Source organism: Macrobrachium rosenbergii, chromosome 4 (assembly GCF_040412425.1).
Source record: "Macrobrachium rosenbergii isolate ZJJX-2024 chromosome 4, ASM4041242v1, whole genome shotgun sequence".
NCBI classification, from domain to species: domain Eukaryota; kingdom Metazoa; phylum Arthropoda; class Malacostraca; order Decapoda; family Palaemonidae; genus Macrobrachium; species Macrobrachium rosenbergii.
Window position 1 is genome coordinate 80973453 of NC_089744.1, and position 15455 is coordinate 80988907.

Genomic DNA, 15455 nt, shown 5'->3' on the forward strand with positions numbered 1-15455 from the left:
ATCCAGCAACACTACCCCTGATGTGGGGAAACCAATATGGTTGGTTCCGCTAGACAGGGCAGACAGTACAGGAATACCAGCACTAGAAGCTAAGCTGATTAAAATTTGGGTCTTCCCCAAAGGAAAGGTAAGAACAAGATGATTGTTGGTTACCGAAGCTAACTCCGATACATTACTCAAAGACCAGGAAACCGAATGTGGACGGAGTACTGGTCTCAGACGAACACAGGCCTTAGGGTTGAAAGTTAAGGGCCTGTGAGGCTGATTTCAAAAACCGCACAAAACACTTTCCTCGAGGCTGATGCGGCTGCGTCATTACTGTAGCTTCAGAAACTATATGAAGAGTGCCAGTTACTTAACTGCAGAACCATACTGCAGCAGAGTAGAATCCCTTGTCTGATTCCAGGAAGACAGTAATAACAGGACCAATACCAGTTTCCCCCTAAACTGTAAATTTCACAAAGACCACAAAGCCAGGGCACCAGAACTTTGAGGAGGCTGACACAGGCTGAGTTTATACCACTCGTGGCAGTTTTGGGTGGCAGATTTGGAGCACCAAGGTTTCAACCCCAGAAGGAGTGGAAACCAACTGGCTTCTGGCCCGTTGGGAGTTACTAGACCTACTCAACCCTTGAATGTTCTGAACTTGTGAAGGACTTTAAATAACAGGTTCACCGGGGGGAACAGATAAACTAACTTCCACCCGTTCCAACCTAACGACACTGTGACCGTGGAGAGAGCTAGAGGGTCCAGGTTGGGGGGCCACACAACAAGATAGTTTGTGGCTGAATTGCAGTTTGCAAACAGACCTACTCCTAGGTCCGGAAATAGATCGCAAAACTACCTGAATGACGCTCTGTCTAAGGACCATTCCGACACCAGGGGACGCCCTGGATAGGGAAACTGCAGCGACCTTTTGGACTCCTACGAGAACGGTGGCAGACAGATGCCACTTGTGTCTGTTTGCTATGGAGAAGATTGAACCATAACCCTTTATTTATGCAGCGCACTACTGCTGTTTTGTTCAGAACCAGCCTTAAATGAAACCTCTGGGAGGAAGAAGTTTTCCCAAGGGCAGGAAGACTGCCACAGCCCCCAAAGCATTGATATGGAACTGCCGGAATGCGCCAACTAAGTTCCATGTACTTCATGGAGCCAAAAATATCCACCCCACCCGCTCAGAGAGGTGACGGTGTGGAATACTGAGGCCGGAGGGGGAAGCTGAAGAGGAACTGACTTCGATAAGCTCTTGACTGTTGCCCAAGGCGGAGGCCCTTGTTCAAATAGGAGGAATCAGGGAGACACGTCCCTGACTCCGCCATACCCCGTTATAAACTCCAGCTTTGACTTCAGAAGGAGAACCGTCACTGAAGCAAACTGAAGAGAGCCCAAGACCTTTTCTTGGGCACGCGGAGAGGTACGCTTGTTTTGATGAAATGCCTGGTTACCCTTGCTATCTCTTTCCGCTTCCACTGGATTCACAACCACTGAAGGCTACCCTCCTGAATCAGGTGGGATTCCTTCCTGTGGACTTGGAAGCCCAGAGACCAGAAAACCGATTACAATGGCCGGCACTCTCCGGCAATCCTCGACGCTGGATGCCCAAATGAGCCAGGCGACTAGATATGCGGCTAGCATAATCTTCTAATACCGGAGCTGTTGAACTACGGTATTGTTCAAACTGGCGAAGATTCTGGGGGCTACATTGAGGAGGACATGATCCTGAAGGGGTACGTCTGCCCCCCGAGCCTGAATCCCAAGAAGGGGGAGAACCTTCCTGCAACTAAGACGTGATAGGAAGCGTCGGAAAGGCCCATAGAGGTGGTTACGGCTCCACGGTGCAGTAGGATCCGAACCTACAAGACTGTAAGCATCCGAGACTTGCCGCATTGAATGAGGAATATAAACGGGACAAGTCTGGAATTATTCTCCAGCGGAAGGGAACTTCTTTGGCAGACTGAAAAAGTCTGCCTGACAAGTGTCTCGCTTTTTATTGCCTGTTTCCTTAACAGACCTTTCACAAAGTCCTCCAGAGCCCTGGAGGGTAACTGACAGAACCTGATTGGGGGAGGGGGACAAACAGTCCAGCTCCACCCCAGGCCTTTGATAACTATACTCTGGGCCCAGGGACTGAAGTTCCACTGGCCCCGAAAACGGTACAGCCTCCCGCCCACCTGAGAAATACCACTGGGAGGAGGCTTGCCTGCCTCCCCTGGAGCCTTTGCCTTACCAATTTCTCGGAGAGGAGCAGGATGCTTCCCTGCCCCTGTGATAACCCCGAGGCTCAGTGCCTCTGGTAGAATGCCTAGTGAAAATTCTTTCCTTGGTTTTTCGTATGAAGCAGTGAAAACCCAGGCGGAGGCATATGGAGGAGCCACTAGGGGCTGATGTGCTGGCTGAACCAGCACACATTGAGGTGGAGGCTGGGAGTGAGAGGCTGACGGTTGTCCAGGGGCAGGAACCTGAAGAGCCTGCACCACTGCCTGAGCAGGGGCCGCTTGAACTACATGAACTTCTTGCCGGACTTGGGATAGGGCCCGGCAAGTTCAGATTGTTTCCACTTGTAGGGTAGACCCCAACGAGAACGGAGGCTCTGATTAACTTTAGTAGCCCCGGACAGACCGCAACAACGCCCACCTGGGGAAAAGATTAATTCCCCAGGTGAAACTGTTCATAAGCCTATTTGGCTCATGGCGGAACGTGGCTGCCGAAAGATGTGTTTTCAGCTGTCCAACCGGACAGATGAAATTAAACAGGTCCTGCAGAAAACCTGACAAGAGGGATTTTATCAGGACCCGAAACAACGAACCGCCATTATATACCACAGACATTGCTTCCGTTAAAGTCAAAGAGTTCAAGGACCTGGCAAGCCTGTCCTTACACCTTGTTTCAGCTTCCGGGAACAACTCCGGAAGCTTAGGGAGCTGTACGCTGAATAAATTAGAAGCGTAGTCCGGGGTTAGAAGATTCACTGTGAACGTATCTGTGGGATCTGTCTCCTGGAGATGTGTCAGTGGTTTACTTCCGAAACAAGCCTGTTGATAAGAGGGGCTACATTCGGAGCACAAGGGGTAGGAAGCAGGTTTCTCAAAGAGAACACAGTAAAGATCCCTTTAGCTGGCGTGAGCTTGAAATTCTCCGCCAGCCACTCCTCTAGAATTCTCAACAGAGACGATTGTGCCCAGTCCCTAGGGAAGATGAGGGTTTCACTTAGGGATCTTGTCAGATAGATTCCATGCCCCTTCTGTCAGTCTGGCAAAACCCGGATAAGGGGATACCAGATCGGAAGGGAAGAAATGCAGTTCCACCAACCTCCGTGTGCCCACACCCACGATAGAAGGGTACCTTCATGCTGGGAAGCATAAAGGGTTAGGCGCCAAGGGGTTCCCAGACTGAAGGGGAAAAGGGTGGAGGTGTCTGGAACGGAGTAGGATTCGAACGGAGCAGGATTTTGCAGGTGATCCGCTGCTAATGAATCCTGAGATTAATCCCTCTGGGATTTAAGCTCCTGGGAAAGGGAAAGCACGGACCCATGAGGCAGATAGCTGGTTAGATAGTTTTGATAGTTTGTCAATGACCCTCATGTCGAGCTCCTTATAAGGAGACCCGCAAAAGAGTCTGCAACAAAGGAAGGAGGGGTAACCGCCTTACTCTGCTTGGGCTGTGTCCCTTTCCAGAAGACGAGGCCTAACTCGTAGACGGCACCGGACTAGAGATCCGTGACGTCCTCGAGGGGGCCCCGGAGCGGGTCTTCTGGGTTTTAAAAAGGTCTTTCTTTGACTGATTTCACCTTAGGGACGGTAGACCAGGAACCGTCCAAAAGGGATGAGGATCTAACGAATCCCCTAAAGGAAAAAAGCAAAAAAAGGAGGAGAGCTAAGCGGAAAAAGTTTGTCTCACTTATTCCCGCACCTACTAATTGCTCCGGGACGATGTTCACAGGTTCGAGAACGAGACGGAAGGTCGCAACGTCTTCAGTAAACCCTCCGCAAATAGCTAATTTATTTTAAGAGGACCGGGTCGTCTCTTGGACCCCGGTAGCCAAAGGGGCAGCGACCTTTTTATGATGAATTTTTGAAAAAAATTTTCTATTCCGCGCGGTAACTCAGCCGAAAATCTCAGAAAATCTTTCGTCACTGGCGTAATGTTTGCACCGTTTTTCTAATAGCTGTTACATAGTGTTTTATATATGAAAATGTGTGCAATTTCATGTAGAATACAATAAAAAATAACATGGTTGTAGCTTGTATCAGTTTGGAAATATTTTCATACAAATCACGATGTGCCAAAATTTCAACCTACGGTCAACTTTGACTCGACCAAAATGGTCGAAAAATGCAATTGTAAGCTAAAACTCTTACATTCTAGTAATATTCAATCATTTACATTCATTTTGCAACAAATTGGAAGTCTCTAGCACAATATTTCCATTTATGGTGAATTTTTGAATAAAACTTTTTCCTTACGTCCGCGCCATAACTCGGCCGAAAATCTCAGAAATTCTTTCCTCACTTTGTCGTAATATTTGCACCGTTTTTCTAATAGCCGTTACATAAAGTTTTATATATGAAAATGTGTGCAATTTCATGTAGAATACAACAAAATAACTCATGGTTGTAGCTTTTTTCAGTTTTTAAATATCTTCATATAAATCACGATAAATAGAAAAAATTCAACCTTTGGTCAACTTTAATTCGACCGAAATTGTCGAAAACTGCAATTGTAAGCTAAGTCACTTACAGTCTAGTAATATTCAATCAATTACCTTCATTTTGCAACAAACGGGAAGTCTCTAGCACAATATTTCGATTTATGGTGAATTTTTGAAAAAGCTTTTTTTTATGTCCGTGCGTTACGAATTCATGCATCATTTTGTGATAATATTTTCTCTGTGTTGCTTTGATCGTTCTACAATTTGTTATATACCAAAATCATTGCAATTTAGTGTACAATACAAAGAAAAAAAAATAACCTGTTAGCTTTAACTGTTTTGCTCACAGCGCAATTTATATACAATTATATATGAAATTTTTTTTTGCACTCATATATTTCAATATTTATATATGATAATGATATTTTTTCCATTTCTGATGGTTGCATACTAAACTTCAGGCCTGATGGTTGCATACTAAACTTCAGGCAGTGACAAAAAAAGGAGCCAAAAATGAACTCTTAATCTTAAAAACTAAGCGTGCTGTGATTTTTTGAAAAAAACTTTTTTTCCGCTTCAGCGCTAACTCCCGAACGCCGCCGGCATACGGCAGACACTTGTAAATAGAGGCTCGGCGTTTAAGGGTTTATGGCTCCTGTAGGCTTGTTCCATATGAATAGGCATCTTCTGAAGAATAATCTAAAGTGTTGTCTCCTACATAAAACTGTGTTTTGCATTCTCATAGGGATAAATGCTAAATGTGTTGTATTCTCATTGGAATCAGAATTCAAGGGTAATTTGTATTTCTTCTGCATAGAGAAACCAGAGCCTTCTATTACAATCCAACCTTAACTACCCTCATATGGTTCCCAGTGCCAAAGAAAAAAAGCAATAGATCAGCTAAGTAGGTGTTAACCCCCCTTCCTTCAAAACACACACACACACACACACACACACACACACACACACACACACACACACACACACACACACACACACACTCTCTCTCTCTCTCTCTCTCTCTCTCTCTCTCTCTCTGACCAGTTAACCACTCGGTCATTTAATTTTGACAAACATTTCTAGCTTGTCAGTAATAATCATATATAAAAGACTGGTTTGTATACCTAAGAAAATTTGATACTGTATATTGATAAATATCAGTTTTCAGAAGTCAAGTACTTTGCTGTTTAAGATTTGTAAGATGCTGCATTGCATTTATTTATTTAGTTGTTTTTAAAGGAACCCAACATAAAGAAGACCTCATTTGTGTGTTTTTATTTTTTAGATGATAGTTGGACAAGAACATACTAAACAGATTAAAGACATGCAACTTAGCCATGATGGTATGATGCTCATCACTGCAAGTAAGGATACTACAGCACGTCTTTGGGACCTCGACACTCTGAAAGCCTTGAAGCTATACCAGACAGATCGTCCTGTAAACTCAGCTGCTATCACCCCTCTTGTTGACAAGTATCCTCATGTTGTTGTGGGAGGTGGTCAGGAAGCTATGGATGTAACGACTACTTCATCAAGGATAGGAAAATTTGATGCTCGCTTCTTCCATTTAGTTTTTGAGGAAGAATTTGCTCGTGTCAAAGGTCACTTTGGCCCAATCAATTCCATATCGTTCCATCCTAATGGAAGAGGTTATGCTAGTGGTGGTGAAGATGGTTATGTTAGAGTTCATGTATTTGATGATAGTTATTACCAATTTAGATTTGACTACTAGTTTATTTTGCACATTAGGTTTGAACTGGAGTGATTGATAAGTGAAATTCTTGTCTAACAAAAATCTGACTTGTTCTAATTATCTTGGAAAGGTTTTTATATGATACAGGTTTTCCATTGTAACCTTTTCCTTTTCTCAGATGATGAAAGCATCTGTGGTCGTACTCTTTTGGAATAAAAGTAATTTCAGGAGAATCTTTGTTTAATTAAAGAAACAGTGTACTGTCTATAAAGAAAAATACAAGGAAGGTTATACAGACTGAAGTATTAAATGCTCAACATAGTTTTTTTTATATAAACCCATTAATCATATAAATATCTATGTGGTCTCAGATATCTTCAGACTGAGTCTTGTGTCTGACAGACAGAAGTATTGTAGTCTCATAACTATGCTTTCTGAGTCCCAAATTACCCATCAATCACCTTTGCCTTGTTTTGTGCTGTTTGGAAATGAGGCTACAAGACCAGTGACGTCAGGAGGAGAGAACTTTACACAATAGATGGTTGTGTATGTGCTAAATAATCTAGTCATAAATATCCCAGATTGCTTTTTAGGTGGGAAGGTTGAGTTGCTCATTTTTTTCCTGAGTTATGCATATACTGTACTTGTAGGATCCAGGAGGGCACTTAAGACCCTGTGATTCAGGAAGCAAGACTGATAGATTAGGTGTTTTGTCCCTGTGATCCAGTGAGGAAGAGTGTGATAACTTATGGGGTTTTTAAAGGAAAGGACAACCATTCTGTAAGAGGTATTGTTGGATGTCACTCTGAAGGCTGTCTAGTGGTGTGCTTCTTCAAAACACACCAGTGAGAGTAATGTACTTTCTGTAGTCATGCTTCTTAGAGGTGGACAATAGTCAGGTTGTTTGCAGCCGTTTTCGTAGGAAAGACCCAGCATGGAGATTTCTATGACTAAGCTTTGGCAGTATTTGTTATAAATTTTCAATGTGAGTAGCTTGCTGGTTAGAACACTTTCTTGAGGAACTCCTTTTTTAATTTCAGTGTATTTCACAAGCAACCATTGAGAATGATGGAAATTGCAAACATCCAATACCCTACACCAAGTGAAGTCTCATCATTTTTGAATTACTACTTTTATTGAAGTCTTTTCTATTTTACTTGTCAGAAGATGACTCAAGTCCTTGAAGGCTTGTATGGTAGTGAAGTTCTTTTATCCTCAAAGGCCTTTCCCTAAACCTATGACCTGGTCCCAAAGCCCAGGGCCATGTGTAGTTGCATCAGCTTTGACGTAATCTTTTTGTTTGAGATGTGTACCCATCACTGTTTTTGTGCAATTTCACCTTAATTGTAATTATAGTTTTGTTTTTTTCTTCTAAATTATAGTTTACTGCTTTATTTTCTCATTCCTTAACTTTGTATTTTTTTGCTTTTTCTTTGTCCTTTCATATTGTGCATTTCTGTTAACATGTACTAGTTAATGATATTGGTCTGCAACTGTTAGAAGTGCTTGGGTATTTTACAGGGCTTAACTCTGGGCTTACTAAATATGGCCTTTTTCCTAGTTTTTTCCTGTGAAATTTTATATTTACCAGGAACTGGTTCATTGCACTGACGTAGGTTGTCTTCAAATTCTGCTATTGTAACCTTAGCATGTCTAATTCTCTTGCAAGTTAAGTATAATTTTTGGCAATTTCTTTCCAGTTTGCACACAAGTTCATCTAAATTCTTTGTACTCCTCAAAAATCTTAACTTACGACTGCCCCCTATACAGTAATCCCAGCTCCCTTCAGTAATAACATAAGAGAGTACAGGATGTGGATCCTTTCCATGGCTAATCCTCATTGAAGAACAGCTCACTGGTGAGTTCTGGCATCTTGCACTAGTGCACTGTAGAGGGACAAACAGAATGTGAGTTTTCATTCCTTCCTCCAAGCCCCTGCTATTGGTTTCATTCCTGCTTGCTTAGGTAGCTGATCAATGAGATGACATGAAAGGGACTCTAGTGTGGAATATTCATCAGTGGGAGATATTTTTTCATAACTCTGCCAACACTACACATCCAGGCAGTTTAAGGATGTACTAAAGGTATGTATAAGTATATTCTAGTCATAGTTAATGTTTTGTTCGTGTGTATATTGCAGAATTTAAATATACCTGAAAGAAATACATTATCAGAGAATAATTTGAGGAAAGACCAAGGAAATGATTTTCAGGTGCAAGAGCAGATTGGAGAGGGAATTATTGGAAATTAATATAGGCTTATGGTGACAGGAAATGAAACGGGAAAGCGGCCTTGTGGTTGCTGTGGGAGGAAATGAAACTGGAAAAAGTGTGGAAAGCAGCCATGTGGTTGCTGTGGATGGGTGTTGTGTTGGATTTTGTGTTAAATGCTTAGGATTGCCAAGTATATTTTAGATGCCCAAAATGTAGTACAAAACCAAACGAAAGGAGAAAAGTGGTACACCATGTTGTGTAGATGGGCAAATTTTAGATTAGGTAAACCATTTCTGTTATTTGTAGGAAACAGTAGACATGTAGAAGGGCAACTTTTATAAAACATAGAACATTGCTTTTATCTAGTGCTAGACTACTAGACTTTACAATTAGCATAGACAGCATAGACCACTGGTGTGGTCTTTGTGGCAGAAACCTGCATGGACAAAGAAAATGAGATTTTGAAAAGGTGTGGCAGTAGAATATTAAGATTCATGGCATAGTATGATGGGAAGATAGTTGTTAGTTGTAGAGGTACATGGTATCCTGTAATATAGATGGAAATTTTCAAGGTTGAATTAGAGCAGGGAACTGTAGTCTGGGAAGCAGTGTATATGGAAGGGCAGGACGAAGACCATAAGAGGGCCAAGAATGTTGTGAGTTAGTTAGTTAGTTATAAATGTTTTGAGAAAGGGTGTAGATGTACAACTAGACTTGATGGGAATTCAGGCAGAAATTTCATAAGACAGGAGAGTGAATAAAACTTATTCATATCAATATTGTAAAACTTATGATGATAATGGAGGAAAACTATTACTGTACTTACTAGTAGAATATGAAGGTCATTGAAACAACTATTATAATAAAACATTTAATCATTTTCTCTCCACTGTTATTGCTCACAGTAGTTTTGTATAAAGTACAATTAACATAATATATAGTCTTCTTAATCAAATCTGTAAATATTTTACAGTAATATACAAGACTAATAACATAGTGTACATACAAAATATAAACCACTCCTAGTAAGCCTCATTTAACAGAATATATTAAATCGTTGTAATCCAGGCAATGCAATGTTTTTTTTGGAAAAGGAAAGTTTTATCAAGAATTAAATACATCAGGCATGATGGCATTGAACTGGGCTTCAAATGCCCACCAATAAAATCATTCTTGTGTAGTCTTGAGTACAGTACCAGTATGAAAGACAGTAAATGGGGACAGCCCAAGAAGTGTAATAAGTGTTGCTGGATTAAATTAAATTGTTTAATTCTTAAAAAACCTTAAGACATCAATTCATGGTTCAAAAAAAGAAAACAACACTTAACATCATAAGGTTAGTGCATGTCATAAGGTAATACTATTCTCTTTTGTTCTAAATATAAATATACAATTGAAATCAACTGGATTTACATGTAATGTTTAGCATCTTTAAAAAATACTATTGAAAAGATTTTACATAACAGCTATTGGCAATTAACCTCTACTGATGCACCAAAATGGAAGTAAAAAGATTCAAGTTGAACTTTAGTTTAAATACAGCTTTTCAAATTTACATTCAAAACACTTCTAGGGAACTTAACAGGCTGTAAATTCTCTACAAGGAAGACACAAGGGTACCTACAATTACCAGTGATCATGAAATCACAGATTTCAATTTCAAATTCTGAAAATTTTGTTGATGCACCTCATGCAGTATAACTGCCAACATTAGATATGTTAATTTTTTTTTCATCATTGTATGAAAGTGTCTCACATAAGGTAATAATAATAAGAGCCAGGTCAGTTTGTTACCTGAGATCAGGAGAGGCCAACACCAACCCAATAACATTTGCACTTGCCATCAGGCAATCCCCAAAAATATACAGGCCACTCACCAGCTCCATTAAGGCACAAGTGAGAAGGAATATTGTCAATTCGACGATGATGCCATCACAGCAGGAGGCTACATGTAAAGCAGCAGCAGCAGCTCAGCTTATGTTTGCACTGTAGCTGCCCATCTCCATTGCCTACTCAAGAAATCTCTTTGGTATAGGGGGAAGACACCTGTCATCTTCAGACTATAAGCAGCATCGTGCTCATTTTGTTTTCACTTTCAGGAAACTATTTTTACACTTCAGGGCCATATTTTTATTATCAATAAATAAGTCCATGCTCTTGGTCATCACCATGACCTATAGAGATTTGAATAATTGGTGTTACACTCAGACCAATCACCATGTAGCCTCTACACGAGCAATCTACAAATAATGGTATCCAAGTATGTGATTAACATACTGCTCTTTCCCTCTGGTACCTTTCTAAAAGGTTGACACCTAAATACATATTCACATAATGCTTTTAACATGATTTCTTTGAAACAAAGATCAACAGCACAAATATAACCATTCTGGGTAATATTTTGTACTTGTGGGGTTTGGTCCAATAACAAAAAATATACAGTATATAAAATCATATGTCACAACAACAAAAATAATACTATATTTTTACTGATTACATTAAATTAACTTTACAAGATAATTTAACATTTTTATTAAAGTGGAATTTCTGCAATAAAGGTAAAGAAAACAACAAGAACACGAGATGTTCCCTGGGAAGTATACAAAGTAACACTAAAATAAGCTCCAAAGAATGTTCTTGAAGTATTGCCTTTTATGTTTATACTGTACATGAATTTTACTTGAAAGTTTTGACTTTAAATAAAAAACTTATTTTTATGTTACTTTCATAATCACTAAAGACTTCCTGATGGGACCCAGAGTGTCTTGGATTGTTCTTGATCTACGTGTGACTTGACTTGAGTGCTGATATAGGGCATGTTAACAGCAGCAGGAATCACAGCTAGAAAGAAGTGATATAAAAATAATATTGTTATGTCGAGACAAAAATCATAAAAACTTTAAACAAAACATTGGAAGGTTTTGGAGCAGTTCCGTGGGAAAATTTCATATACACACAGCCTCAAGTTTTCGTTTAAACAAGGTTATCATACACAATATGCAAAGACTGGAAATAATTCTGCTAACTCCTTTCGGTTGATATCAGAACCCCTACACTGTTCCTACACAATATACAAACCATCAGTCTTTACAATAGGAATATACTTCAGTGCAGCTGGAGACCAGCTATTTTAACTTAAACGGCTGACGAAGATCTCCTGAGGTAGCCGGACATCTGAGTTGCTGCTCTGCCAGAAAAACCTCTCACTTATAAGAGATACTGGATAACCTCCAGCCGTGAAGAGAGAGGGACCCTACCACTGGTGGTACCTCTCTAAGTAAGGTAAAGTTAAGTATATCTTAATTTAACCAGACCACTGAGCTGGTTAACAGCTCTCCTAGGGCTGGCCTGGAGGATTAGATTTATGTTACATGGCTAAGAACCAACTGGTACCTAGCAACGGGACCTACAGCTTATTGTGGAATCCGAACCACATTGTGACGAGAGATGAATTTCTATCACCAGAAATAAATCCCTCTTAAGTGAGGTTGGCAGAGAAGATTGTGCCAAGGGGGAATCTCTCTCGGTGCCGTTGAGAGCGGAGACAAAAGGTCTTGGAACCACAAACTATCTACTAGGGTTATCCCGAGATTCTTGGAACTCATCTCTCTATTCAGGACATGATGAATCAGGCAGAATGGAGGGAAGGTGGAATAGGATGATCATTCCACACTTTTGCAAAAGTCAAGCTATAAATTTAGGGAAGATTATTTTCCATAAAGCTATTCATTTGTTTTGCAGACATTAAAAAACTACATAATATAGGGTTTATACCAACTGGACACTGATCAGTAGAGCTAGAGATACCACAAACTCACTTACAAATAGGAGTAACTTTGGCAATTCCCCAAGTGAAAAAAGAACCCCTTCTAGCTAACTTACAAAGGAGTAACACACAAAATGGGTGCTAACTAATGAGCAGTTTGCAAAAAAAAAGTTTTATAACATTTATATATTGATGGCTTCTGATTTCAGTAATTTTTATGACTGCCACTTGACAAACCCATTTGCTGCATTGTGGCCTTGTATAATACTTTAATTCTAATACAGAAATGTAAAACTCCATTAGACATCCCTGTGGATACTCTTTGATGTTTTCAGTTACACACGAAGAAGCCCCTACATGTCAACACAAGGGAGACCTTGTCAGCACTGGGTCCCCCTTTGGGTGTCCTGTTTGCCACTGTGTAGTGCAGCTATTATGCCATTACATATATAATGAAGTGGAGGACAGAACCTTCAATGTCCATCACAAACTGAGAATATATACATGATACTCTGACAACCTTACTGTGATCAACCCCGAAGGGAATGCCCTTAAGAAGCACTTGGGCCTGCACTTTACTACTAAACATAGTGTGGAAGGCAGTTTCCATTCCTGGATGTTGATATGAAGAAGAAACGTGACAAATGCTGCATAAAGGTATACACAAAAACAAATAATGTTGGCGGACACCATAAGGCCTACAAGCACTCTGTTGTCACTGCCTACTTGAAAAGTCTTTATACACTGCAGTACTTGAATGCCCTAATAAACTAGACCCTGTCAGATAGCTTCCCAGAAAAAACAGATCTACAGTATCAGCCACTTCATGGAAAGCTGTATCCACACTCAGCTTGATACGTATGCAAAAAGGACCAAAAAATGCAAGATTATCTGCTGACAAAGGCAAAAACTGCTTGTATAGTTTTCAAGACCAAATCACAATGCTATGATTACTGAGGATAATAGTGAAACACCAACAAATAATAAATTTAAAATGTACTTGATCTAAATTCTGAACATTAATTTTCCAAAAATAATTCCTAAAAATTACCGATTCACATTTACCCTGAAACCAGTCAAGAAATACAGGTGTGTAGCCATTCAGCAAAATAAAATGTCATTGGTGATGGAGTCCCTTAAAAATCTAATTCCCTTATTCAATTAATACAGCATTATTTGGTTTGCAAGAGTGATTTACATCTAAAATACAACTCATTACCAACAACATCACCATAATATAGATGACTGTTTACAGTGGTCATTGTGTCACTTACATTTAATCTACCCAATTTGCACTTTAAATATCTATCCAATATGCTTTTACTTGTAGGTTAAAATAAACATAACTAGAATGTAGGTTTGAAGTTCATCAAAGTTAGAAATTAAAGAATACTGAAACAGGAGTAGAGAGGGATAACTTATGTTAAAGAACAACCACAGTTATTTTTAAGAAGCAAGAATAACTACTTAGGTTCAAGTATATGATGACTGTAATCACACAGTTATCATGAAGAAAACCACCAATGGATTCATTGAAGATACGTTTAGAAGATATGCAGATTTAAACTCATCTGCATTCTTTGACTGAGGTTCCATATTTTAAGGTAAGGATACACATCCTGGGAGTCAACTGAGTTACTCTCAAGATTAAGCCCGTTTTTGACAAGCCATGTGGATGGACATGTAGTTACCCTTTTTTTTATCAGTCAGTGCACAACTGACGTGCGCAATGCACACTTGTTACTTTTATTTATGAAAAACGTAGGTTTGTACCTCCATCAGAACAAGTGATAAATAAAAACTTTCAGTACAATATGTGGTCACTATCACCATCATTAACACTATAAAATTTCCCTCTATGGCATTAGATATCAATTGAAATAGATCTGCTTCATTGTCTTTAGCCTTGTGCACTTTCTACACAAATTCTTATTTGGTTTAGGTATTCATCTACGCCCTTTCAGTTAAGATTTTCTTCTTGTGCCTATTGATTTTACAGTTAATAATCATGAGAAAAATATACCATGGATTATGAATTTCCTTCTTTTAGACCCTAGACTTCATAAGATAAAATAGTATTGTAATTTCGTCATGTTCATGAATAAGCCATCAGTTTGAAGTATAAAAAGATGACGTTAAAGTACCCTTATTGAATAAGAGGCACTGAAGTAATGTTACATGAAAACCATATACTGTATAATATTAAAGGCAAAACTTTTAAATGTTATTTTCTTCTTTACTGTGGATGCATTACAGAGTAAACTGCAGGAAAATCACTATTACCAAAGTTACCATAACAAAAATCAAGAGATGATGTTATACCAGTATTTGACCACTGTGAACTTTGACTATTTATTAATACAGAGTGATATAATTAAGCTCAATGCATTGGTAAAACTACTAAAAATAATAATAATAATAGTCATTGCTATAACAAAGTCAAAACTTGCCATAAAAGGATGACATGAGGAATTAAAGAGTACATACCTGATATAACATGCTTGTATTCTTGCTCTATTTTAATAGAAAGTTCATACATTTCTTTGGCTTCTTTTTGGGAAATTCTTTCTGCGGACGGGTGATGGGAATCACAAACTTCACGAATCTGTTTGTGATGTCTGTACTTGAGCAGCAAAACAATGGGGTATATATTATGCTGATGCAACCGCTCCACTGAAGAAAGACTGATGTCCAAAATACCATGGTAATTCTAGTGGGAGAAGCAAACATTTTATACATGACAATTCTGAAAATGTACCTTCCCTAAAATAAAATAATTGTAGTGAACTATTCTAGAATTACCAAAATCACTGGAAAGGAAATTTATCTTTTCTCTTGATGCAAAAATAATTTATAAATCTGTACTACACTGACTATTAATGAAGAAAGAAATTTCCATTCTCAGCTAACTTGAATGTACCATTCTCAGCACAGCACTCTGTTTTGATTTTTACAGATATATGCTAAAAGCACAATTATTTGGCTTCAAAATAAATTCAAAACTAACATTATATCAGGAAACAGAAACTGACAGCTAGTGATAAGAGTATATTATTTGCATGCTTGTAAGTAGTATGCCATGATGGATTGCCACAGTTGTGATTTGCTCTCCTTTTTCAAAAAGTGTATTTT

General features: G+C 39.2%; 2 protein-coding genes across 19 annotated transcripts in view; one reads left to right on the forward strand and one right to left on the reverse strand.

Moving 5' to 3' along the window:
* eIF3i (eukaryotic translation initiation factor 3 subunit i) overlaps positions 1-6577 on the forward strand; it is a 50339-nt gene extending 43762 nt beyond the window's left edge. For both annotated transcript variants that reach the window (XM_067100146.1, XM_067100153.1), the window contains exon 4: positions 5937-6577. In XM_067100146.1, the coding sequence (XP_066956247.1) occupies positions 5937-6383 (447 nt within the window). In that variant the 3' untranslated portion in view covers positions 6384-6577. The remainder of the gene's footprint in view (positions 1-5936) is intronic.
* A 2837-nt stretch (positions 6578-9414) lies between these two features.
* The window catches only part of Dlg5 (Discs large 5), a 670182-nt gene continuing 664141 nt past the window's right edge, over positions 9415-15455 (reverse strand). For all 17 annotated transcript variants that reach the window (XR_010852350.1, XM_067100141.1, XM_067100133.1 and 14 more), the window contains 2 exons: positions 14811-15033; positions 9415-11398 (listed from right to left, as the gene is read on the reverse strand). Coding sequence is in view for 16 of the 17 variants with exons in the window: in XM_067100141.1 (XP_066956242.1) it covers positions 11292-11398; positions 14811-15033 (330 nt within the window). In the remaining variant the exon portion in view is untranslated. The remainder of the gene's footprint in view (positions 11399-14810; positions 15034-15455) is intronic.